Source organism: Pseudophryne corroboree, chromosome 1 (assembly GCF_028390025.1).
Source record: "Pseudophryne corroboree isolate aPseCor3 chromosome 1, aPseCor3.hap2, whole genome shotgun sequence".
NCBI classification, from domain to species: domain Eukaryota; kingdom Metazoa; phylum Chordata; class Amphibia; order Anura; family Myobatrachidae; genus Pseudophryne; species Pseudophryne corroboree.
The window spans coordinates 503,935,625-503,960,618 of NC_086444.1; the positions used below are offsets into that span (position 1 = coordinate 503,935,625).

Sequence of the window (24,994 nt, forward strand, 5' to 3'; positions counted from 1 at the left end):
TATTGCAGAAGATGGTGCCATGAAGGTATAATATTACCATCACACCTCCTCATCCCCATGCCACCTACTTGGCCCAAACATGCCAACCGCCAACCGCATTGCCACACTGACTATCAGAAAGTCAGCAGCTACAAATACAAGACATGGTTCAGACTTAACCTGACATTACAATGTGTCTATACTATAAAATGCTTTTATAACATTGTCCTAATGGGATCATATATATATATATATATATATATATATATATATATATATATATATATCCAAAGAAGAATGCAGTTATTTTACGTTTCTGTGATTTTAATGGTTTCTGTTCTAATGTACTGGATGCTTGCAGCCATGTCTCTGTCCCTGAAATTTTGAATCTTTGGAAATCTATTTCAAATCTCCCCAAATGCTTCAAAACAGGCATGGATTTGGGTAAAGATATCTGGACTATAGATCTACAGTGTATAGGGCCACAGGCAATAGGGCAACACTACGCATGTGGTCAATGCATGATTTACTTTATATATATACTTTTTTTTCATGTTTTGTACTTTTTCTATTCTTGACTAGCCATGCTGCCACAAATCTTAAACTTTAGAAACCTTGTGGTGAGTGACGCGAGACACTGTACCTGAAGCATAGCGATCCCATGAGGAATGCGTTTCTACAAATGGTGGTCCCAGATTGAAAAATTATCCACATTAACCCCAAAAATGCAAAGGTAAGTGTGTCCACCATTGTCATCTCGACCTTTTGACAATGTTGACCTTTTTCAGCATCAACCTTTCATATATTGAACCTTTGTCAGTGTTGACCTTTTGTCATTGTTGACCTTGTGTTTGATGACCATATGGGGTCGACCTAATGACTGTAGACCTAATAACAGCAGATCTACTACAGTATACCACACCCCTGGGTAAAAACTCAGTGAAGAAGTGGTTAAGAGATTGTGATTATTTTCCTGTCTAGTTCTTTGAAAAAATCTACCACACAGAAACAACCCAGTACTGTAACTAGTAATATTAGCACTGGTACATCACTTATGATATTGTCATCGTCACTGGCAGTGGTGGCTACAGAGCAGAGGCAGCAGCAGCACAGTCCACAATACAAATAGAGGAGCCACACCAACTGTCACCCCAATCGCTGCCAAACTTCTATTTGAATCTTGGACTGTGCTGCTGCCCCACCTCTGGAGCCATCACTGGTTATTTTATTTTTTTGAAATTCTGAAATTCTTTATTTTGCGCGGCGAAATAAAATAGGTAAACAAACATTGAGAGGGGGGACAAGCGGTCAGGAGGACCAACGTCCAACGAAAGCCAAAATTTTAGAATAAACAGTAAAAGTAATCAAAAACAAAACATCCGTAATCACGTATCCAATTTGGTGGGGGGAGGGGGAGACCACGATATAGTAATCCAATCACAGTATATATGCTGAAAATAATATGTTCAGAAAAAAAGTAGAGAAGGAGGGCAAGTGGAAGACGAGAGAAAATAGGAAGGAGGAGAGAAAGAGGAGGAAAGAAGAGAGAGAAGAAGAAAAGGATGAAGAGGAGATGGAGAAAGAGCAGTAGGCGATGCCCATGGGTCTACGGGAGGAGCTAGGGACAAGAGGGGGGAGACGGCGGTCAACGTTCAGCGGCGAGCCAGGGGGCCCAAACCTGCTCAAAAACATGACCTCGGTCATGAAGGTAATACGTAATCTTCTCCATTGATGCAATATGCCAAATTTTGGTTTTAAGGGAAAAGAGAGAGGGAGGAGAGGGGCTTTTCCAATTAAGGGCTATCAGTGATTTTGCCGCGGTTAGAATATGTGTAGTCGGTTTTCGGGAGAATTTATCAAGCATCGGGGGAGGGTAGCACAGCAGAAAGATCCAGGGATCCCTCAGCACGGGGGAATCTAAAAGGGAAACAAGGAGGGAGTGGACTAGATTCCAAAAGGGAATGATGGATGGGCAGGATCACCATATATGTAGCATAGTGCCTCTCGATCCGCAGTTCCTCCAGCAAGCAGGGGAAACAGACGGAAAAAGTTTGTTAAGTCTATCCGGGGTGTAGTACCAATGGTAGTAGATTTTGTAAGCTGTTTTTTTGAAAGCAGTGGCAATGGAGCATTTTGCAATCCCCAGTCTCATGTCCTCCCAGTCTCCACTCTCCGGAGGGGGCCCAAGATCACGCTCCCATGCGAGCTTGTGGGGCCAAGAGGAGGGTAGGGAAGAATCCAGTAAAAGGGTGTAAAGTTGAGAGATTAAGCCTTTGGAGAGGTGAGAGTGTACGCATAAGCTTTCCAAGGGAGTGAGGACTCGAAGCAGGGCGGAGGAGGGCAGAGAGCCCAAGAAGTGCCGGATTTGTAGGAATTGAAAGGGGTTAAGTGAGTGCGAGGGGTCTTCTGTTGTAAGTCAGGGAGGGACAGCCATTGACCCCGATCGGCAAAATCAGATGGGAATTTGAAGCCCAGCGTTATCCATGTACGGAATCTCATAGCCGAGTATCCAGGAGGAAACAGGGTTCTGCCAGATAGGGGTCAATGGTGAGGGGGTAATGGTGAGACCCATCTTCAGAGGGTGGGAGTCCCAAATTTTAAGGTTAAAATTGATCGTGGGGAGGAGTTTGGAAGCCGGGGGTCGGGAGGTAGAGGGCAGGCCCCACAAGGGGGTCAGGTCCGAAAGGTTGATATAGGCTGCTTCGATATCTAACCAGGATACGGATCCCGGAGGGGCATAAGAGGCGACAACATGGGAGAGGTGAGAGGCCAGGTAGTAGAGTTTGATATCCGGAAGACCTCTACCGCCAGCAGAGGTCGGCCGTTTCAGGGTGTTGGCAGCAATGCGGGGAGGTCTGTGGTTCCAGATAAAACGCACGCTGTGTAGTGCGAAGAAAGGAGGCCGGGACTGTCACAGGGAGGGTCTGGAAAAGGTATAGCCATTTGGGGATTATGTTCATTTTAACCGCTATGATCCTGCCCAGCCACGAAATAAAAAGACTCTTCCAGGACGTCAGGTCAGCGAGCGTTTTGGTGAGGAGGGGTGGAAAGTTTTCCCTAAAGAGAGAGTCGTAGCGGGAGGTCAAGTAAATCCCCAGGTATTTGATCTTTGTAGGCTGCCATTTAAAATTGAAATTAGTGCGAAGGGATTCAGCTTCCCGGTGGGGGACATGGAGCAACATGGCCTCGGATTTGGGATAATTGATCTTGTAGTCTGATTCAAGGCTATAAGAATGGAGGACTGAAAATAGATTCGGGAGCGAGATAAGGGGCTGGGTCAAGGAAAGTAGAACGTCATCTGCGAAGAGGGAGATTTTGGGATCGGTATGGCCCACTGGTATACCATGTATACCCTGGTGAGCTCTAATTTGGGAGGCGAGCGGCTCAATAACAAGGGCGAATATCAATGGCGACAGAGGGTAACCCTGATGCGTGCCATTCAATATGCGGACCGGGGCAGACGGGACACCATTGATTAGGACTGTGGCGGAGGGGATGGAGTATAGTGCCAGAACACCAGTGAGAAAAACACCCGACAAGCCATAGGCCTCCAGGGCGGCTCTCAAAAAACTCCAGGAGATCTGGTAGAAAGCTTTTTCAGCATCCAAGGAGAGCATGATAGTGGGGGATCCCCTGGAGTTCGAGATGTGTATAAGATCAATAGCGCGTCTGGTGTTATCCCTCGCCTTGCGGCCCGGAATAAACCCCACTTGGTCGTAGTGGACAAGAGAAGGGAGATACAAGTTCAGGCGGTTAGCTAGGATTTTAGCAAAAATTTTAAGGTTCAGGAGAGATATAGGGCGGTAGCTAGCGCAGTTGAAGGCGTCCTTGCCTTCCTTAGGAATCACCACAATTCTGGCCTCTAACATCTCAGGAGGAAAGGAGTTGCCATGGATAATCTTATTAAACGGGGATTGAAGGTGGGGGGAGAGGAGATCAGAGAATTGATTGTAGTAGAGAGCTGTGAACCCATCCGGGCCAGGAGATTTACCGATCTTTTGCAAGAGAATAGTCTGGGCAATTTCTTCCACCGAGATCTCGCTGTTAAGATGGTCCATGGCATCTCGAGGTTATCTAGGCAGGTTAGAGGCTGAGAGAAAGTGAGAAACCAGGTCAGAGTGGGACTGGGAGGGGGGACCAGACGGGGAGGGTGGCAGATTGTATAAGTTATTGTAATAGGATTGGAAAGCAGCCCTAATGGCGGTAGGGTCATGGACTAAGCGATTAAGAGGGTCTCTAATAGAAATGATATTAGTTTTGGCTCTAGCGGAGCAGAGTCGTGCCGCCAGGATCTTGTCCGCCTTATCCCCCTTCTCATAAAAATACTGGTGAAGCCATTTGAGACGTTTAGCCACCCGTTTGGAGAGTAGTAGATTAAGTTCCGCCTTAACAGTACAGAGTTCAGACAAGATGGCCTGGTCTGAGGACGCCTTGTGCTGGGTCTCAAGGGTGTGGAGTTTAATAGAAACTGGGTGAGAGATTGTTTCTTGGCTCTCGAGGCTAAGCTGATGATATGCCCATGAAGGACCGCCTTGTGCGCCAGCCAGAGAGTGGAGCTGGAGGTGTCGGGGGAGTCGTTCAGGGTAAAATAGTCAGAAAGCTTATCCCGAAGATGGGAGCGTATCTCAGGGTTGTGAAGAAGGGAGTCGTTAAGGCACCAAGTCATGGGGCGGGGGCAAGAGAGCAGACCCGAGAGGTCGCAAGAGATAGGGGCATGGTCAGACCAGATCAGTGGGTGTATATGGGCAGCGTGGAGATTCAAGGCAAGTTCGTGGCTGAGCATGATCATATCGATGCGGGAGTAAGAATTATGAGGAGCAGAATAGAAGGTGTAGTCACGCGCTGAGGGGTCTTTTATCCTCCAGGAGTCATAGAGAAGCTGGGATCGCATGAGACGGAGGAGGGATCTAGAGCGGAGAGAGTCCGACGGGGAAGCAGAGGGCAGAGAGGGAGAGTGGTCTATGTTTAGATTTAACACAGAGTTAAAATCTCCAGCTAGTATGAGGTCGCCCTGTCGGACTTGGGTAAGAAGCGTATCTAGTTTCGCAAAGAACAACTCTTGTCTCTGGTTAGGGGCATAGATGTTGGCTAGGGTGCATAGTTTGTTATTGAGTTTCCCCACCAACACAAGAAACCGGCCTTCCTTATCAGCGTGGGAGTCAAGGACTTCAAAGGTGAGGTGACTGGCAAATAAGATCGTGACTCCTCGTTTTTTGGCCGAATGGTCACAGGCATGAAACGCGTCAGGGTACGGTTTACATTGTAGGGTAGGGTGGGCATCATGTAGAAAATGAGTCTCCTGAAGGAAGACCAGGTCACCCCTATGGAGTTTAAGGGAGGCAAAGAGCTTACCTCTCTTTTGAGGGCTATTCAGGCCCTTCACATTAAAAGAGAGTACCCGGAGACCCATGGGCAAGCAGCAAAGAGGTAGGCAGAATAGGGGTAGCGCCGAGTTCGAGAAGTAGGGCGGAAATGAAGAATAGTAGATGACAGAGAAGCAAAACAGAAGATAGCATGGTCAGAAAGGAGGGGGGAAGGAAAAGAAACCGGGAGGGGGGGGAGGGTAGGTGGTCGTCCGGCGGTAGAGGCCAGGACCGGTGGCGCTGACAGGGGGAAGGGGTGCTAGGTGTCGGGAGGGCACCTAGGTCAGCAAGGGGGCTCGGAGCCCTAAAGGGGCGCAGCTTGGCATCCAGATGATGCATCACTAACCGCTTAGCAATGACCAAGAGGTAGGCCCCCCCTGGAAGGACCTGAGAGAAATTGAAGAAGAGAGAAAAGAAGGATTGGGAGAAAGAAGAAACAAGAAAATGGAAACAAGAAACAGAGTATCACACTATAACAAGGGTAACATCATAACAGTTAAGAACCGACTAAGGGATCGGGAAGTGATAACATGGGAGATCTAAAGGTAAACAGCTCCCCGGGTAGGAATTACGACCAGGAAAGGTCGACACAAGTATAGGAAAAGTATATCAACTCAGAGAGCTACAAGAGTCCATCAGGGAACTGGAGGAGGAGCCCGAGAGGCCGAAGATGCTGGAACCGTGAACCACTCCGAGCGGGGGTGGGGGGGTGGGGGGTGGAGGTGGGTTTCGCTGTGTCCGGGGAGGCAGAGAGGATGCAGAGGGGTCCTGTTCGTCGGTGTGGATACCCAGCTTGGAGAGCAGCGTTTGAGCCTCGGATGGGTTTCTGGCTGTTAGTAGCTTTCCCTGATGCCAAACCAGGATACGGAATGGGAAAACCCAGCGGTACTTGACATTGTGCTGGGAGAGCAGGGAAGTAATGGGTTTAAAGTCTCTACGTTTGGCCAGGGTGAGGGGGGATAAGTCCTGGAAGATCTGCAGGGAGACATTTTGGAAGGACACAGACCCCAGTCGCCGTGCTTCTCTCATGACGGACTCTTTCGCGGTGAAGTAGTGCATTCGGAGAATGACGTCTCTAGGCTGGGAAGATTCTTGGGGGCGGGGGCGGAGGGCTCGGTGTGCTCGGTCCAGGAGAAGATGGTCTTCGGGGGTATCAGGTGACAGGAAGGTGAAGAGGCGTTTAAGGTAAAGTTCAAGGTGGGCCGCTTCAACGTCTTCAGGAATACCCCGAATCCTGAGATTATTTCTCCTCGCCCTATTGTCCTGGTCCTCATGCTTCTCCCACAATTGGGCAATATCTTGGCGAAGTTGATGGAAGTCGGTCTCGACAGTTTGCTGGAACGTCACCACCTCTTCCACTCGCCGCTCGAGTTGATCCGTTCTGGAGCCAATTTCGGCGATATCAGACTTCAGGGAGTGGAGAGCCTGAACAGAGGTCTTGACATCTCGCACCTCTTTGAGGAGGGAGAGAAAGTCCCTGCGGGTAAGGGGTGTGAGATCGTCGTCATCGGGATCGGAGTCGGAGGGACCATGGGGGTGTTCAGGAGCATCGGGCCCGTTCTTGGCGGGGGTGCTCTTTTTAGTAAGGAATGGAGTGAGATCAGATCCTTGTGATTTTTTGCCACCTCTGGGCATCTTGTATGGTTGAGAAGGGGGGTAGACGGCAGAAAGGGAGGTAGAGAAGGCGCTCCAGCAGTAAGGCTCAGGCCCAGGGGGGGGCAAGGCGTGGGTATTAGAGAGCTATCATGGCGCGGCCAGCAAGGCAGCGTGGGTGGGACAGGGCCGAGGGGTTCCAGCAGTTAGAAAGGCCCACGTGATCCCGGAGGGGAGACAGCCAATCAGAGATCGCAGAAGATGGGCTGGTGTAATCCGTATGTTTGCCCGTATGCAAGGTCTGCGAGGATGAGGCCCGGACACGGACCAGCCAGTGACCGGGATGATGCCGAACTCCGGTAAGCGAACAGGGGTGTCAGGTCCCAGCAGTGGAAGGCGTCGTCACAGGCACCGAGCGGAGCAGGGGCCCACAGGGGTGGCAGGAGTGTGGAGGGCCAGAGGTCAGTTGAGATGCGGGCTCCGAAGGGCCCCAGGAGGGGGGCCTGTGCAGGGGACCCAAGGCCAGGTAAATTGCGGGCTCCGGAGGGTCACTGCGGGGGGGGGCCCTAACGCGGGGTCCCGGGTCGCCGGATTGCTGAGGAGACACAGGCCGCCGGGGGGAGGGGGACAGCAGCGCCCTGAGGGCTCACACAGAGAGGCCAAGGAAGGGGGACAGAGGGGCACAGGCCACGGGCAGGCCACGGGCAGGCCGGCGCAGCCCGCAGAGAGCCACAGCAGTGCGAGTGCTCGGCCGTCCGCAGCTCTCCCCCAGCTGCACGGCACCCCTGGCTCTTACCTCAGACCGTGCGGCGTCGGATCCCGGCTTCCGGAAGCGGAGGAGGCCGGAGACCTGGGGCGCTGTGGATGCCGTACTCCGAGCGGGTGAAGAGGCAGAGGAGGTCCAGGGCAGCCCGGAGGAGCCGGATAGGAGACGGGGATCCGGAACCGGAAACAGCAGCCGCGGCCCGGCGTCCGACAGTAGGAGAGGCCCCGGCTTCTCCGTGACCCGCAGGCCGCAACCCGCACAGACACAGGAGGTGTCTGCTGGCTCCGCGGACCACGCAGGTCAGGCCAGGGGGACCTCAGCAGGGAGGATGGTGGGCCGTAGGGGTGCAGGAAGGGCAGTAATTTAAGGCCCGGGCAGGAGCTCCAGCTCCACACGTCCTGCTGCCTCAGAAGCCAGGCCACGCGCCCCCATCACTGGTTATTAGTCATTATTACCTTTGTTTAAATGTGGAAAGCTTCGATGGGTGAAAATTTCAATGAACACAGAAACATCTGCTTTTTTGTTCTTTTCTCCAGCGTCATACAGTGCCTAATAAAAAATAACATAAAAATCATGTAAATAGCTAACAGTACTATATAGCATGAAATGCACGCAAAATATTGTAAAAGATAACTAACTTGAAATGTATTCCTACCTTGGCATCTTTGTCAGCAAGTTCTTCATTAACATAGCACTCTTCATTACGTTCACCCTGAAAGCAAGATTTATGTATTTAAAGCGCAAAGTTTTGGATGTTTTTTTGTAAATATAAACATCTGCTATTATTCAGCAGCTAAGCTGGGTACACACTTGGTGATATGCTCCAAGAGCGATATTGTCAGTGTTTGCCCTTGAACTCTCGGGCAAACGTCATCCCGCCGCCGCTCCTAACATACAGTTTCAGACAATATAGTCAAAACTGACATTTATGTCCAGACGACAGAAGACCTCGTCAAAGACCCATAGGAGCATGCATCATTGACAAACTAGTGCATACACACTGGAGGATATAGTTCAGAAATGTCGTTATCATCCATACCGTTAATAAAAATTGCCTAATGAGTATCCAGTTATAAACTATTTCTGTAGATTGATTATTACTTCAGAATAAATAGGGGTCATTCAAGTAGCCACAAACTACTCATGACTGCGAGTGAGTGTAGCTGTAGGCAACACTTAAATTACATCCCACGGGGCTCCAAGCAATAATATGTGAGTTTGATGTGAGTCCAGGCTGCGAGCGATGCAAGTTGTTGTGCTGTCAGTGGGGTGGAAATGACTTTTCAAGTACAACGTGTACCCTTTACAGATAATTGTATCAACCTATTAAAAGCCTTCCATTTCCCATTTTATTTGAAAAAATAAATATAGTATAATCAAAAAGTCAGTGATTTGGTATTAAATGAGCCTCTAACACGTATGCAATAAAAGTAGCAAAAAAATATTTATACTATACTAATTGAACTACAATTTCTTTTAATTTTTGTTTCCCTCTCTCCCTCACAAGCCATGCTCTTATTTTCTCACTCTCTGATATACCATGCTCTTATATTCTCACTCTCTGATATACTATGCTCTTATTTTCTGACTCTGAAATGCCATGCTCTTATTTTCTCACTCTCTGATATGCCATGCTCTTATTTTCTCACTCTCTGATATGTCATGCACTTATATTCACACTCTCTGATATGTCATGCACTTATATTCTCACTCTCTGATATGTCATGCTCTTATTTTCTGACTCTCTGATATGTCATGCTCTTATTTTCTGACTATCTGATATGTCATGCACTTATATTCTCACTATCTGATATGTCATGCTCTTATTTTCTGACTATCTGATTTGTCATGCACTTATATTCTCACTATCTGATATGCCATGCTCTTATTTTCTGACTCTCTGATATGCCATGCTCTTATTTTCTCACTATCTGATATGCCATGCTCTTATTTTCTGACTCTCTGATATACCATGCTCTTATTTTCTCACTCTCTGATATGCCATACTCTTGTTTTCTCACTCTCTGATATGCCATACTCTTGTTTTCTCACTCTCTGATATGCCATGCTCTTATTTTCTGATTATATGATACTGTATGTCATGCTCTTATTTTCTGACTCCTTGATATGCCATGTTCTTATTTTCTCACTCTCTGGTATGTCATGCTATTGTTTTCTGATTATCTTATATGTCAAGCTCTTATTTTCTGAATCTCTGATATGCCATGCTCTTGTTTTCTGACTATCTGATATGCCACACTATTGTTTTCTGACTATCTGATATGCCATGCTCTTTTTTTCTCACTCTCTGATATGCCATGCTATTATTTTCTGATTATCTTATATGTCAAGCTCTTATTTTCTGATTCTCTGATATGCCATGCTCTTATTTTCTCACTCTCTGATATGTCATGGTCTTATTTTCTGACAATATGATATACCATGCTCTTATTTCCTGAATCTCTGATATGCAATGCTTTTATTTTCTCACTCTCTGATATGCCATGCTCTTATTTTCTCACTCTCTGATATGCCATGCTCTTATTTTCTCACTCTCTGATATCCCATACTCTTGTTTTCTCACTCTCTGATATGCCATGCTCTTATTTTCTGATTATCTGATATGTCATGCTCTTATTTTCTGACTCTCTGATATACCATGTTCTTATTTCCTGACTCTCTGATATCCCATACTCTTGTTTTCTCACTCTCTGATATGCCATGCTCTTATTTTCTGACTCTCTGATATGTCATGCTATTATTTTCTGACTATCTGATATGCCATGCTCTTATTTCTGACTCTCTGATATGCCATGCTCTTATTTCTGACTCTCTGGTATGAAATGCTCTTATTTTCTCACTCTCTGATATGCCATGCTCTTATTTCCTGACTCTCTGATATGCCATGCTCTTATTTTCTCACTCTCTGATATACCATGCTCTTATTTTCTGACTTTCTGATATGCCATGCTCTTATTTTCTCACTCTCTGATATACCATGCTCTTATTTTCTGACTCTCTGATATGGCATGCTCTTATTTTCTGACTTTCTGATATGCCATGCTCTTATTCCCTGACTCTCTGATATGCCATGCTCTTATTTCCTGACTCTCTGATATGCCATACAGTGCCGTTTCTAGCGGCGGGCGAGTCGTGCAACTGCACGGGGCGCTCGCCGCGCACTTTGTAACTCCTTATCTCCTCTCCTCCCTCTTCCCGAGCGCTCCTGCTCGGGGGCGGAGTTTCGCAGAATGACGCGTTTGCGTCGTGACGTCACAACGCAAACGCGTCATTCCGCGAAGCCCCGCCCCCCGAGCAGGAACGCTCGGGGAGAGGGAGGAGAGGAGATAAGCCTGAAAGGAGGAGGCGGCCGGCGCGAGGGACGTGAGTCGGCGGGACCCGAAGAGCGGGAAGATGTAAGTATTATCTCTCTCTCTCTCTCTCTCTCTCCCCCTTCCTTCCCCCCCCCACTTGACACCTGCCTGCCGCACTGTGTAAAATGGGGATACCTGCCTGCCGCACTGTGTAAAATGGGGATACCTGCCTGCCGCACTGTGTAAAATGGGGATACCTGCCTGCCGCACTGTGTAAAATGGGGATATCTGCCTGCCGCACTGTGTAAAATGGGGATACCTGCCTGCCGCACTGTGTAAAATGGGGATACCTGCCTGCCGCACTGTGTAAAATGGGGATATCTGCCTGCCGCACTGTGTAAAATGGGGGCACCTGCCTGCGTACTGTGTAAAATGGGGACACCTGCCTGCGTACTGTTTAAAATGGGGACACCTGCCTGCGGCGCTGTGTAAAATGGGAACACCTGCCTGCCGCGCTGTGTAAAATGGGGACACCTGCCTGCCGCACTGTGTAAAATGGGGACACCTGCCTGCCGCACTGTGTAAAATGGGGGCAACTGCCTGCTTACTGTGTAAAATGGGGATACCTGCCTGCCGCACTGTGTAAAATGGGGGCACCTGCCTGCCGCACTGTGTAAAATGGGGATACCTGCCTGCCGCACTGTGTAAAATGGGGGCACGTGCCTGCTGCGCTGTGTAAAATGGGGATACCTGCCTGCCGCATTGTGTAAAATGGGGATATCTGCCTGCCGTACTGTGTAAAATGGGGGCACGTGCCTGCCGCGCTGTGTAAAATGGGGATTCCTGCCTGCCGCACTATGTAAAATGGGGACACCTGCCTGCCGCACTGTGTAAAATGGGGATACCTGCCTGCCGCACTTTGTAAAAGGGGGGCACCTGCCTGCGTACTGTGTAAAATGGGGATATCTGCCTGCCATACTGTGTAAAATGGGGATACCTGCCTGCCGCACTGTGTAAAATGGGGACACCTGCCTGCGTACTGTGTAAAATGGGGATATCTGACTACCGTACTGTGTAAAATGGGAGCACCTGCCTGCGTACTGTGTAAAATGGGGACACCTGCCTGCGTACTGTGTAAAATGGGGACACCTGCCTGCCGCGCTGTGTAAAATGGGGACACCTGCCTGCCGCGCTGTGTAAAATGGGGACACCTGCCTGCCGCACTGTGTAAAATGGGGACACCTGCCTGCCGCTTTGTGTAAAATGGGGGCACCTGCCTGCGTACTGTGTAAAATGGAGATACCTGCCTGCCGCACTGTGTAAAATGGGGGCACCTGCCTGCGTACTGTGTAAAATGGGGATATCTGCCTACCGTACTGTGTAAAATGGGGATACCTGCCTGCCGCACTGTGTAAAATGGGGATATCTGCCTGCCGTACTGTGTAAAATGGGGGCACGTGCCTGCTGCGCTGTGTAAAATGGGGATACCTGCCTGCCGCATTGTGTAAAATGGGGATATCTGCCTGCCGTACTGTGTGAAATGGGGGCACGTGCCTGCCGCGCTGTGTAAAATGGGGATTCCTGCCTGCCGCGCTGTGTAAAATGGGGACACCTGCCTGCCGCACTGTGTAAAATGGGGATACCTGCCTGCCGCACTGTGTAAAATGGGGGCACCTGCCTGCGTACTGTGTAAAATGGGGATATCTGCCTGCCGTACTGTGTAAAATGGGGATACCTGCCTGCCGCACTGTGTAAAATGGGGGCACCTGCCTGCGTACTGTGTAAAATGGGGATATCTGCCTACCGTACTGTGTAAAATGGGGACACCTGCCTGCCGCACTGTGTAAAATGGGGATATCTGCCTGCCGTACTGTGTAAAATGGGGGCACGTGCTTGCCGCGCTGTGTAAAATGGGGATACCTGCCTGCCGCATTGTGTAAAATGGGGATATCTGCCTGCCGTACTGTGTGAAATGGGGGCACGTGCCTGCCGCGCTGTGTAAAATGGGGATTTCTGCCTGCCGCGCTGTGTAAAATGGGGACACCTGCCTGCCGCACTGTGTAAAATGGGGATACCTGCCTGCCGCACTGTGTAAAATGGGGACACCTGCCTGCCGCACTTTGTAAAATGGGGACACCTGCCGCGCTGTGTAATATGGGGACACTTGCCTGCTGTAATGTGTAAAAATGGGACTTTTTTATTTTTATTTTTTTTCCCCTGTGGTGGGTGTGATGATATCAGATGATGCCACGCCCACTTTAATGAGACCACGCCCATTTTAATCAGGCCACACACCCTTGTCGGGAGCGCGGGATTTTAATCAGATTTTAATCAGGCCACACACCCTTGTCGGGAGTCGGGGGGGCACGCAATTTTTTTTTATAGCAATGGGGGGGGGGGCGCATTTTGAAATCTCGCACTGGGAGCCAAATTGTCTAGAAATGGCCCTGATGCCATACTCTTATTTACTCAATCTCTGATATGCCATGCTCTTATTTCCTGACTCTCTGAAATGCCATGATCTTAATTCCTGACTTTCTGATATACCATGCTCTTTTTTCCTGACTCTCTGATGTGCCATGCTCTTATTTTCTCACTCTCCAATATACCATGCTCTTATTTTCTTACTCACTGATATACCATGCTCTTATGTTCTCACTATCTGATACGCCATGATCTTATATTCTCACTCTCTGATATACCATGCTCTTATTTTCTTACTCACTGATATACCATGCTCTTATGTTCTCACTATCTGATACGCCATGATCTTATTTTCTCTCTCCCTTATACTTTATGTCACGCTCTTCCAGAATAAATTGGGTGCTAGCCATTTTATTATCTTTGTAAGGCTTTTGTCAGCTTAAATGGGTGTGGATTGATTTCTAAGACTCCTGTTTCAGCTACACACCACCACTTTTCAACACAAGAGTGTGGGAATTTAATTTTGCCACACCCTAGGTGCTCCAACACTGTGCTCTAGGAATAGGGTGCATCGAGTCACCTACTTCACCACCCTAGCAATCATTAAATTATATAATGTTGATGACAGACAGATTGATAAAGCATGTTCTGTATTCTCACTCTTTTATTTCCACTCTTTTAAATGTAAAAGAAATAATCCGTGACCTCAAATCATGCTAGAGTATATCGAATAGTATCTATGTAAAATCATTGTAAAACCAATTTCTAACCATGATTAATACCTGTAATACCTGTGTTTACGCTTCACATCAGTCACTGTCACCAAGGGAGGGATATGGGCTCTAAAACAGCCCTGGCAGTGTACTCTGCATACGCGCCTGTGCACCTGTGGTCACATCTCACGGGTGCATGCCACGAGTCACAAGGGCCTGTCCTTGCACCATGCCCCCATCTCTCTGTATGCCGAGCAGCTGAGCAAAGCACCGCCTACTTTGTGCAGGTGGAACGCTACGCACATATACACATACTGTACATGTGTAAATGTATGTAATATATGTGCTGGCGTGTGTCTGGGATCGGCAGCCGCCATGCACAACCTGGGACATGGCATTAACCTTCCCTCTCCTAAGCCCGCCCCAGGACTCTCATTGGCTAACTCACAGGAGTCTGGTGGCGGACATAGGAGAGGAAAGCCTACTGACAAGTCCTGGGTCTGCACGCCACATGTGGTATATAGCGCCACTGCTGATCCCGGACACATGCCAGCACATACATTATATACATCTACACATGCATGTGTATATTTGCTTAGCGTTCCCCTCCTGCACAAGGTAGTTAGCGCTGCAGACGCCGCTGGCTGGGAGACAGAGTTGCTTGGCCAGTCCTTGTTTGTCTGTGTATTGTGCAGCTGAGCAGAGTTGCGCAGCCATGTTTTACGCCAGACCGGCCCATCAGCATTTGCCAGAAGTACCAGATGACCAGTCCGGCCCTGCTGTCACCCTAGTAGTTCAAGTATTCTTTTTTTTAAAAGCAAATTCCTAAACACTAAACATGATTGTTTGAAATAAGCGTGTTTTATAGCTAGTGCCAGTCTGCAAAGATTGCCCTACAATCATTTTGACATTTGTAATAATAAAAATTGTTAGATTTACAGCTATAGCAACATATGCAACTAAAATATAGAAAGAAAAAAAAAGTAATTAAACAAATGTAATTTGCAAAAATGTATTTGTGCCAGTACAAATAGGGAACAGCTAGAGGAAATAAAGTACATATAAGCCTTCCCTGGGTGAGCAATGTAAATGTACTCATTTGAAAATGTTTCTTTGCATGGAAGAGACACATTTTTAGTGATCTCAATAATGAACAGACAAGGGGGCAGATGTATTAAACTGGAGAAGGCATAAGGAAGTGCTAAACCAGTGATAAGTGCCAGGTGATAAACACAACAGCCAATCAGCTCCAATATGTAAATTGACAGTTAGGAGGTGATTGGCTGGTGCGGTTATCACCTTGCACTTATCACTGCTTCATCAATTCCTTATGCCTTCTCCAGGTTAATACATCTGCCTCACTATTTGACATTGGGCCTAATTCAGACCTGATCGCAGCAGCAAATTTGTTAGCTAATGGGCAAAATCATGTGCACTGCAGGGGGGGCAGATGTAACATGTGCAGAGAGAGTTAGATTTGGGTGGGTTATATTGTTTCTGTGCAGGGTAAATACTGGCTGCTTTATTTTTAGTGTGAACATACCCCACCAAAATCTACTCTCTCTGCACATGTTATGTCTGCCACACCTGCAGTGCACATGGGTTTGCCCATTAGCTAACAAATTTGCTGCTGCGATCAGGTCTGAATTAGGCCCATAGATTTGTTAATCATTTAGTTAAAACATTCATTAGACGATGGCTTGTGGCCTTATGGACCAGTAGCTGAAAATTCACATTTTGATGTTGTCTTTTAGCCTTAATAAAGTGCTTGAATTTGTACTGTAGGTGTAATTGCTACCTACAAAAGCTGATTGTGACCTACTGTCCATACTGTTGTACCATAAGTCATCAATCAAATGAAAAACAATCTGATAATTGTAGGAGGAAATAATACAAAATGTCTTGAAGAGAAAATATAGTTGATACTCATATGACATACATTAAGGGCATGATTCAAAGCTGATCGGAGATGTGATAAAATCAGCACATCTATGATTAGAATCTCTGACATGCGGGGCTTGCCCATCACAGGGCTAGTCCGCCCCACATGTTAGGCCCTACCCCCCCCCCCCCCCACAGAGATGCAAAAGCATTGCATGGCGGCAATGCTTTCACATCCGCTGAGTAGCTCCCTACCTGTGCAGCCTAGCTGTGATGGCAGGCGGCTACCCACCATGTTTTGGGTCGCAGCAGCTGCGTGTGAGGTCACGCAGCCACCGCGGCCTGCCCCAGCAACGGTCCGGACACGCCTGCTTTGTCCAGACTGCCCCCCAGTGGCATTCTAATGCCGTTGGCACGCCCCCTCACTCACTACGACCACCTCTGCCTGTCAATCAACGCATGCGCAGTGCGTCGGCTGCCATTACAGTGGTCGCCTCTGAATTAGGCCCGATATCCCATATCTTGCATCATTTATAATTATACATTATAATTATATATTTTAATTCGAACATGCAGTTTGTCAGATGATGTCTCTTCTCACTGCATTAACTGCAGGACATCTGCTCTTTGGGACAGACTAATGTGCAGTACTCCTGATGTCGGGACCGATCTGTCAGTCAGCTCCATGTAATGTGTACACACTGTCAGGGCCAGATTAAAGTGTGTGGGTCCCCAGGCAAACTAATGTATGGGTGCCCTACCAAGAAAATTGTCAGTCTGATATACATGTGATATAATTAAAAAGATTACTGTGTAAATACTCCCAGCACTACAAATGCGCTAAACACACTGTATTGCTTCCAGGTCACATCATGCCACACATAAATCCTAGTTTACATACAGTATGCCACAGTGCCCCTACGCTGGGGGGGGACCCTGAGTGATCGCCCCAGCTCCCTACTGTCAAAATGTCCCTGCACAGTGGGGGTCATTCCGAGTTGATTGCTAGCTGCTGTTGTTCGCAGCACAGCGGGCCACAGTACGCACGCGCGAAGTACTTTCACACAAAACTATGCAGTTTTACACAAGGCCGAGTGATGCTTTTCAGTCGCTCTGTTGATCGGTGAGTGATTGACAGGAAGTGGGTGTTTCTGGGTGGTAACTGGCCATTTTCCGGGAGTGTGCGAAAAATCGCAGGCGTGACAGGTAAAAACGCAGGCGTGCCTGGGGAAACGGGGGAGTGGCTGGCCAAACGCAGGGCGTGTTTGTGACGTCAAAGCAGGAACTAAACTGACTGAAGTGATTGCAAGGTAGGAGTAGGTTTGGAGCGACTTTGAAACTGCTTGAAAATTTTTACGAGCAGTTCTGCTAACCTTCCGGTCGCACGTCTGCTAAGCTAAGATACACTCCCAGAGGGCGGCGGCCTAGCGTTTACACTGCTGCTAAAAGCAGCTAGCGAGCGATCAACTCGGAATGAGGGCCAATGTGCAATAATAGAACAATTAGCTAAGAGCTGGCTGATTGGACTGATTATTGCACAGTGTCCACCTAGTTTGAGGCCTATATTCAATTTGTAATGGGGGAGTAGTCGTGATTAGCTGTGCTCACCCTAGAATTATATGTATTTATCTTTCTAAAGAGTTAAGAATAGAGATGAGCGGGTTCGGTTTCTTTGAATCCGAACCCGCACGAACTTCACTTTTTTTTTCACGGGTCCGAGCGACTCGGATCTTCCCGCCTTGCTCGGTTAACCCGAGCGCGCCCGAACGTCATCATGACGCTGTCGGATTCTCGCGAGACTCGGATTCTATATAAGGAGCCGCGCGTCGCCGCCATTTTCACACGTGCATTGAGATTGATAGGGAGAGGACGTGGCTGGCGTCCTCTCCATTTAGATTAGATTTAGAAGAGAGAGAGAGAGATTGCTGTGATACTGTAGATTAGAAGAGAGTGCAGACAGAGTTTAGTGACTGACGACCACAGTGACCAGTGACCACCAGAGACAGTGCAGTTGTTTGTTTTATTTAATATATCCGTTCTCTGCCTGAAAAAAACGATACACAGTCACACAGTGACTCAGTCTGTGTGCACTGCTCAGCCCAGTGTGCTGCACATCAATGTATTGTATATAAAGCTTATAATTGTGGGGGAGACTGGGGAGCACTGCAGGTTGTTATAGCAGGAGCCAGGAGTACATGATAAATAATATTATATTAAAATTAAACAGTGCACACTTTTGCTGCAGGAGTGCCACTGCCAGTGTGACTAGTGGTGACCAGTGCCTGACCACCAGTATATTAGTAGTATTGTATACTATCTCTTTATCAACCAGTCTATATTAGCAGCAGACACAGTACAGTGCGGTAGTTCACGGCTGTGGCTACCTCTGTGTCGGCACTCGGCAGGCAGTCCGTCCATCCATAATTGTATTATAATATATACCACCTAACCGTGGTTTTTTTTTCATTCTTTATACCGTCGTCATACTAGTTGTTACGAGTATACTACTATCTCTTTATCAACCAGTGTACAGTGCGGTAGTTCACGGCTGTGGCTACCTCTGTGTCGGCACTCGGCAGGCAGTCCGTCCAACCATAATTGTATTATATACCACCTAACCGTGGTTTTTTTTTCATTCTTTATACCGTCGTCATACTAGTTGTTACGAGTATACTACTATCTCTTTATCAACCAGTGTACAGTGCGGTAGTTCACGGCTGTGGCTACCTCTGTGTCGGCACTCGGCAGGCAGTCCGTCCATCCATAATTGTATTATAATATATACCACCTAACCGTGGTTTTTTTTTCATTCTTTATACCGTCGTCATACTAGTTGTTACGAGTATACTACTATCTCTTTATCAACCAGTGTACAGTGCGGTAGTTCACGGCTGTGGCTACCTCTGTGTCGGCACTCGGCAGGCAGTCCGTCCAACCATAATTGTATTATAATATATACCACCTAACCGTGGTTTTTTTTTCATTCTTTATACCGTCGTCATACTAGTTGTTACGAGTATACTACTATCTCTTTATCAACCAGTGTACAGTGCGGTAGTTCACGGCTGTGGCTACCTCTGTGTCGGCACTCGGCAGGCAGTCCGTCCAACCATAATTGTATTATAATATATACCACCTAACCGTGGTTTTTTTTTCATTCTTTATACCGTCGTCATACTAGTTGTTACGAGTATACTACTATCTCTTTATCAACCAGTGTACAGTGCGGTAGTTCACGGCTGTGGCTACCTCTGTGTCGGCACTCGGCAGGCAGTCCGTCCAACCATAATTGTATTATAATATATACCACCTAACCGTGGTTTTTTTTTCATTCTTTATACCGTCGTCATACTAGTTGTTACGAGTATACTACTATCTCTTTATCAACCAGTGTACAGTGCGGTAGTTCAAGGCTGTGGCTACCTCTGTGTCGGCACTCGGCAGGCAGTCCGTCCATCCATAATTGTATTATATACCACCTAACCGTGGTTTTTTTATACCACCTAACCGTGGCAGTCCTTCCATAATTGTATACTAGTATCCAATCCATCCATCTCCATTGTTTACCTGAGGTGCCTTTTAGTTCTGCCTATAAAATATGGAGAACAAAAAAGTTGAGGTTCCAAAATTAGGGAAAGATCAAGATCCACTTCCACCTCGTGCTGAAGCTGCTGCCACTAGTCATGGCCGAGACGATGAAATGCCAGCAACGTCGTCTGCCAAGGCCGATGCCCAATGTCATAGTACAGAGCATGTCAAATCCAAAACACCAAATATCAGTAAAAAGACTCTTTTTTTCTTTGCGTCATGTGCTGTTTGGGGAGGGTTTTTTGGAAGGGACATCCTGCGTGACACTGCAGTGCCACTCCTAGATGGGCCCGGTGTTTGTGTCGGCCACTAGGGTCGCTAATCTTACTCACACAGCTACCTCATTGCGCCTCTTTTTTTCTTTGCGTCATGTGCTGTTTGGGGAGGGTTTTTTGGAAGGGACATCCTGCGTGACACTGCAGTGCCACTCCTAGATGTGCCCGGTGTTTGTGTCGGCCACTAGGGTCGCTAATCTTACTCACACAGCTACCTCATTGCGCCTCTTTTTTCTTTGCGTCATGTGCTGTTTGGGGAGGGTTTTTTGGAAGGGACATCCTGCGTGACACTGCAGTGCCACTCCTAGATGTGCCCGGTGTTTGTGTCGGCCACTAGGGTCGCTAATCTTACTCACACAGTCAGCTACCTCATTGCGCCTCTTTTTTTCTTTGCGTCATGTGCTGTTTGGGGAGGGTTTTTTGGAAGGGCCATCCTGCGTGACACTGCAGTGCCACTCCTAGATGGGCCCGGTGTTTGTGTCGGCCACTAGGGTCGCTAATCTTACTCACACAGCTACCTCATTGCGCCTCTTTTTTTCTTTGCGTCATGTGCTGTTTGGGGAGGGTTTTTTGGAAGGGACATCCTGCGTGACACTGCAGTGCCACTCCTAGATGGGCCCGGTGTTTGTGTCGGCCACTAGGGTCGCTTATCTTACTCACACAGCGACCTCGGTGCAAATTTTAGGACTAAAAATAATATTGTGAGGTGTGAGGTATTCAGAATAGACTGAAAATGAGTGTAAATTATGGTTTTTGAGGTTAATAATACTTTGGGATCAAAATGACCCCCAAATTCTATGATTTAAGCTGTTTTTTAGTGTTTTTGGAAAAAAACACCCGAATCCAAAACACACCCGAATCCGACAAAAATAATTCGGTGAGGTTTTGCCAAAACGCGTTCGAACCAAAAACACGGCCGCGGAACCGAACCCAAAACCAAAACACAAAACCCGAAAAATTTCAGGCGCTCATCTCTAGTTAAGAAGTGGAAAAATTTCTCATAGCAACCAATCAGCTTGTATAATTTTATAGCATATATCTGATAAATGATAGCTAGTAGCTCATTGGTTGCTATGGACATCTTCTTCACATGTCCACTTCTCCACTTTTGAGGAACCTTGATACATCTCCCCCTACAGTAGGGATGCAATTAATGTACCAGCTGTCGAGAGCCCGGTGTTCAGGATACCAACGCCGGATCCCAACACCCGGAATACTAATCGCAGCCCGGCATTCCCACTTGGGTGGTGGGTCCACGCCACCACCCAAGTGGGAATATAACCTGTGGTGAGAAGCTCGCCACCGGGCCCGAAGCGTGGCGAGCAGTGTGAGGGTACACACTGCGCTCGCTGCCGGGATTAAGCCTGACGGGATGCCGCTGTCGGTATACTGACAGCCGGCATCCCATCAGCCAGGATCACGTATGTATTCTCTACAGTAAATATGTTGTTGTTGTTGTTGTTATTGTTATGTTGATGATGATGATGATGATGATTACTATTTATATTACTGCTTAGCTCCGAAAAAGTCATTGTACTGTATTATGAGCCATTCTAAACATCTAAAGATTCTAATATTGTGTGTTTTATGAATTATAACAAAGTGCATAGAAATAATGCTATCACTGTGAAGAATGCTTTTGCAATTACTTGTAGCCTTAATTGTTCCTGAAAGGCATAAATATACACTTATATAAGCTGCTGGTAACTTGTAGGTTGCTAACAACATACTGAATGTTTAGGGCCTATATAATAATGTACATACAGATGTGTCCACATACATCTTTGCTATATCCCGCCATGTACAGTATGGTACGGTTTTGCATGCCATAGACTCAGATTTAGCCATGGCTTGTGATTTTTCTTATTTTGCTTCTTTAATATGTTACTTTATACATATTCTATTATGGCAAACAAAAATATGAAAGTCCATCCACTCGCTACTCGTGAAAAACAGCTTAGCCGTGTTTTGCATGTTGTGCCAAATTGAGCAAAAAAGCAAAGATATAAGTGGACACATCTTTACATGTGTGCACTACAAATGGCCTGTACCTTCAAAAGAGTCAGCAAAGCCTTCTGAAAATCTCCAGATGTGTCATCAGTGATATCCTTTTCAAGATCAGTTTTATATTCTGTGAATTAATTACATAATAAATGAATTTCTTAATTTTCTTGGGAAAGCAATAAGTACAGAACAGAATTCTAGGATTTGTGCTCATTCTCCAAAATTAGTTACGTAGCCTGAATACAGGACAGAATGAGATGCAGGTGAAAAGAGTTACCAAACTCGTAGCAACAATGGACTGTGATATACACAAAGTTCTGTTTATTATTGGGTATTTTCTTGGCCATACCTGCAGCTTTGTTGTTAATAATAATTAGTGTTTGGCCACATGTTTCAGTCTTTGTAATCCCAAATGAATGAAACAAAATTGGATAATTATCAGACATGTTAAAAGATGCAGGCAACAAATACTAGCCTTGCGGGCTTTTAGAAATGGAGATGTTGCCCATAGCAGCCAATCAGCTTCTACTTATCATTTATCTACCACCTTCTACCTTCTAGAAGATAATAGCTAGAATCTGATTGGTTGCTATGGGCAACATTTACATTTCTAGAAACCCGCACTCCAGTAATAATACCCGTAAGTGTGATCATCTTAAACCACACTAACACTCAAAGAGTTATGACTTCATTTCCCAAGCATCAAGGAAATATGTTACCAAACTGGACAAAGCAGGATATGGGTTCTATGTACTAAGCCTTTGAGAGAGATAAAGTGGAGGGAGATAAAGTACCAACCAACCAGCTCCTAACTGTCACTTTTCAAACACAGCCTGGAAAATCACAGGAGTTGACTGATTGGTGCTTTGTCTCGCTTTCCGAAGCTTAGAACATCTCCCCCTTTATCTCCATCCACTCTCCAAGTTTTATTTCATGGACCCCTATTGTAGTCAGCATTTCTAATACTAAAAAAGAGCAGAGTATTTCTCTACCTTTATTGCTAGGGGAGCGAAGGACATGGCCCCTCCAGTAAACCTATGGATGTAATAAATTAGCATCCATCTTATCTCAAGAAACAAACACATGTATATTCAAAATTTAGTAACACGAAATTCCAACAAGTTTTGATCCAATTGCTTTTCAACTAGATACCTTCATTGTAGACTTTCTTGATTTGCTTTATTTGTTGATTACTTCTTGTCACAATTATCTCAATGAGCACATCCTCATCTGTCCCAAGACCCTGGTAATAGAATTGTATTTTACAGGAACAAATTTTAGCCTTGCATTTTCTTTTTTCTTGCAGGAGAAATAAAATTTTTATTACTGTGGTTCCTTCACTACCCGATTATTTAATGTAATGCAACAATGGATCGAAATACAGTAAGTATACACAATGGAAACAGTAGGATATGGGCACACTACTACTACTACTACTACTACTACTACTACTACTATTATTATTTCAATTCTCCCCCCCCCCCCCCGAGTATTTTGCATGGCTGTACCCTAAAATTAAATCTACTTGTATTTCCAGGCATTATTCATTTGTAGGAATCAGGATATGTCTCAGGGGAGTTGTGTCTGTGTGAAATGTACTGGAGAAGACTGTACTGTGACAAGGATAGGCAAACATAATTACCTAATATTCATTAAGTAACATTAGAGCAGGCTGCATTATGAATAAGGGCTGTCAACCTAAAGTTAAACAGTCATTTAGCACTCAGGTGGGTTTAGAAATAAAAAGATATATGTAGAGACATCCCAACAATTCTTTATATTAGTGATAAGTGAAGTAAATACCTTTGTTGCCGCTTTTAGGTGTTGTGCATCAAACAGTGCTGGGGTTTTCATCATGTCCAAGATGACAGATTCAAGTTTACCGGAGAGGGATTTTTTTAAAGATTCTTCCAGAGACTACAATATAGTTATAGGCAAATTGTTATTATGACTGTGTATAAGCAATCATTTTTTAATAAGGTAAATATTTACAGATATTGTTTTCTGCTTTTATCTACTTTAGATACCTATATTACATTCTAAAACATTTGAACATCAGTGCAATGCTATATCAAAAATGTCAATATTTTATTCTATATTATACAGGAGAGAGAGAGAGAGAGAGAGAGAGAGAGAGAGAGAGAGAGAGAGAGAGAGAGAGATAGATCACAACTAACTATATTGAATGTTAGTGAAGTAAATATTGGACTGGCTTTGCTACGCAAAAAAAGATATCTAAAGATATATTGATTCAAGATTCCTGAACATATCCCTAGTGATATGATGAAAAGAGAAGCACCTTCTATGTAAGAAGTTAAGCACAATATATTGTGGCTTTAGCCAAGAGAGCAACTACAGACCTGCAGAACTAATGCCTTATACTGTATTCAACCAAATGTGATCCTTCTGTTTCTAACTAGAATATCAATTAATCATTATTAATGAAATATGGATCATTTAAGATCCAATCTGATTTATAAATTGAAAGGTGAAATGTGTACAGGTTGAGATACAGTACCATTAACTTCCCCACACAGGGGCAGTCATTCAGGTGCGGTCAGAGTTGCTATCATTGCTGCTTCCTTGGAAGCAGCAGTGATAGCTCTGTGTGGTAATGCGGAAGGAATTGTCTATTTCAAGCAGATGCCTCCTGCTGCATTAATGATCCTTGATGCATCCTACGACACAGCATCGGATCGTGGTGCCACACTAGCTGCCTGTTGCAGAGGTCAGTAAATCTCTGTCCTACTATGGAAATCCCTGGCCTCTTTCCACCACCTAAACGGCGGCAACACGCCTCTATTTTTCCAAACAGAGCATGTTGCAGCCTCCGAAACAGCATCAGACTGTTAGTAAATGACAGTCTGATTCCGTCTTGCATCCTATGCCGCAGGACCCATTCACACACACGCCATACGGGTCCTACACATGATCTTTGCTAAAGATGGGCACAGGTGTAACAGCATCTGAGGAACTGTAGTATGCATAATAATTATGTAATATGTTTTTTCTCTTTCTTCTTTCTTCACTGGCTTGTCCTTTGCACCCTCAAATCTACAGACTGAAAACTATTTCTAGTGACTTTTCCAGCCAA

The 24,994-nt window shown here is 46.1% G+C and overlaps 1 protein-coding gene across 1 annotated transcript in view; it reads right to left on the minus strand.

Annotated features, from left to right (window-relative positions):
* Positions 1-24,994, minus strand: part of LOC134993165 (annexin A1-like) — a 95,880-nt gene that overhangs the window by 49,648 nt on the left and 21,238 nt on the right. Inside the window, exons 4-8 of the mRNA XM_063950851.1 lie at positions 23,704-23,817; positions 23,053-23,143; positions 21,948-22,027; positions 8,357-8,413; positions 8,157-8,250 (exon numbers count right to left, since the gene is read on the minus strand). Coding sequence (XP_063806921.1) covers positions 8,157-8,250; positions 8,357-8,413; positions 21,948-22,027; positions 23,053-23,143; positions 23,704-23,817 — 436 coding nt within the window. The remainder of the gene's footprint in view (positions 1-8,156; positions 8,251-8,356; positions 8,414-21,947; positions 22,028-23,052; positions 23,144-23,703; positions 23,818-24,994) is intronic.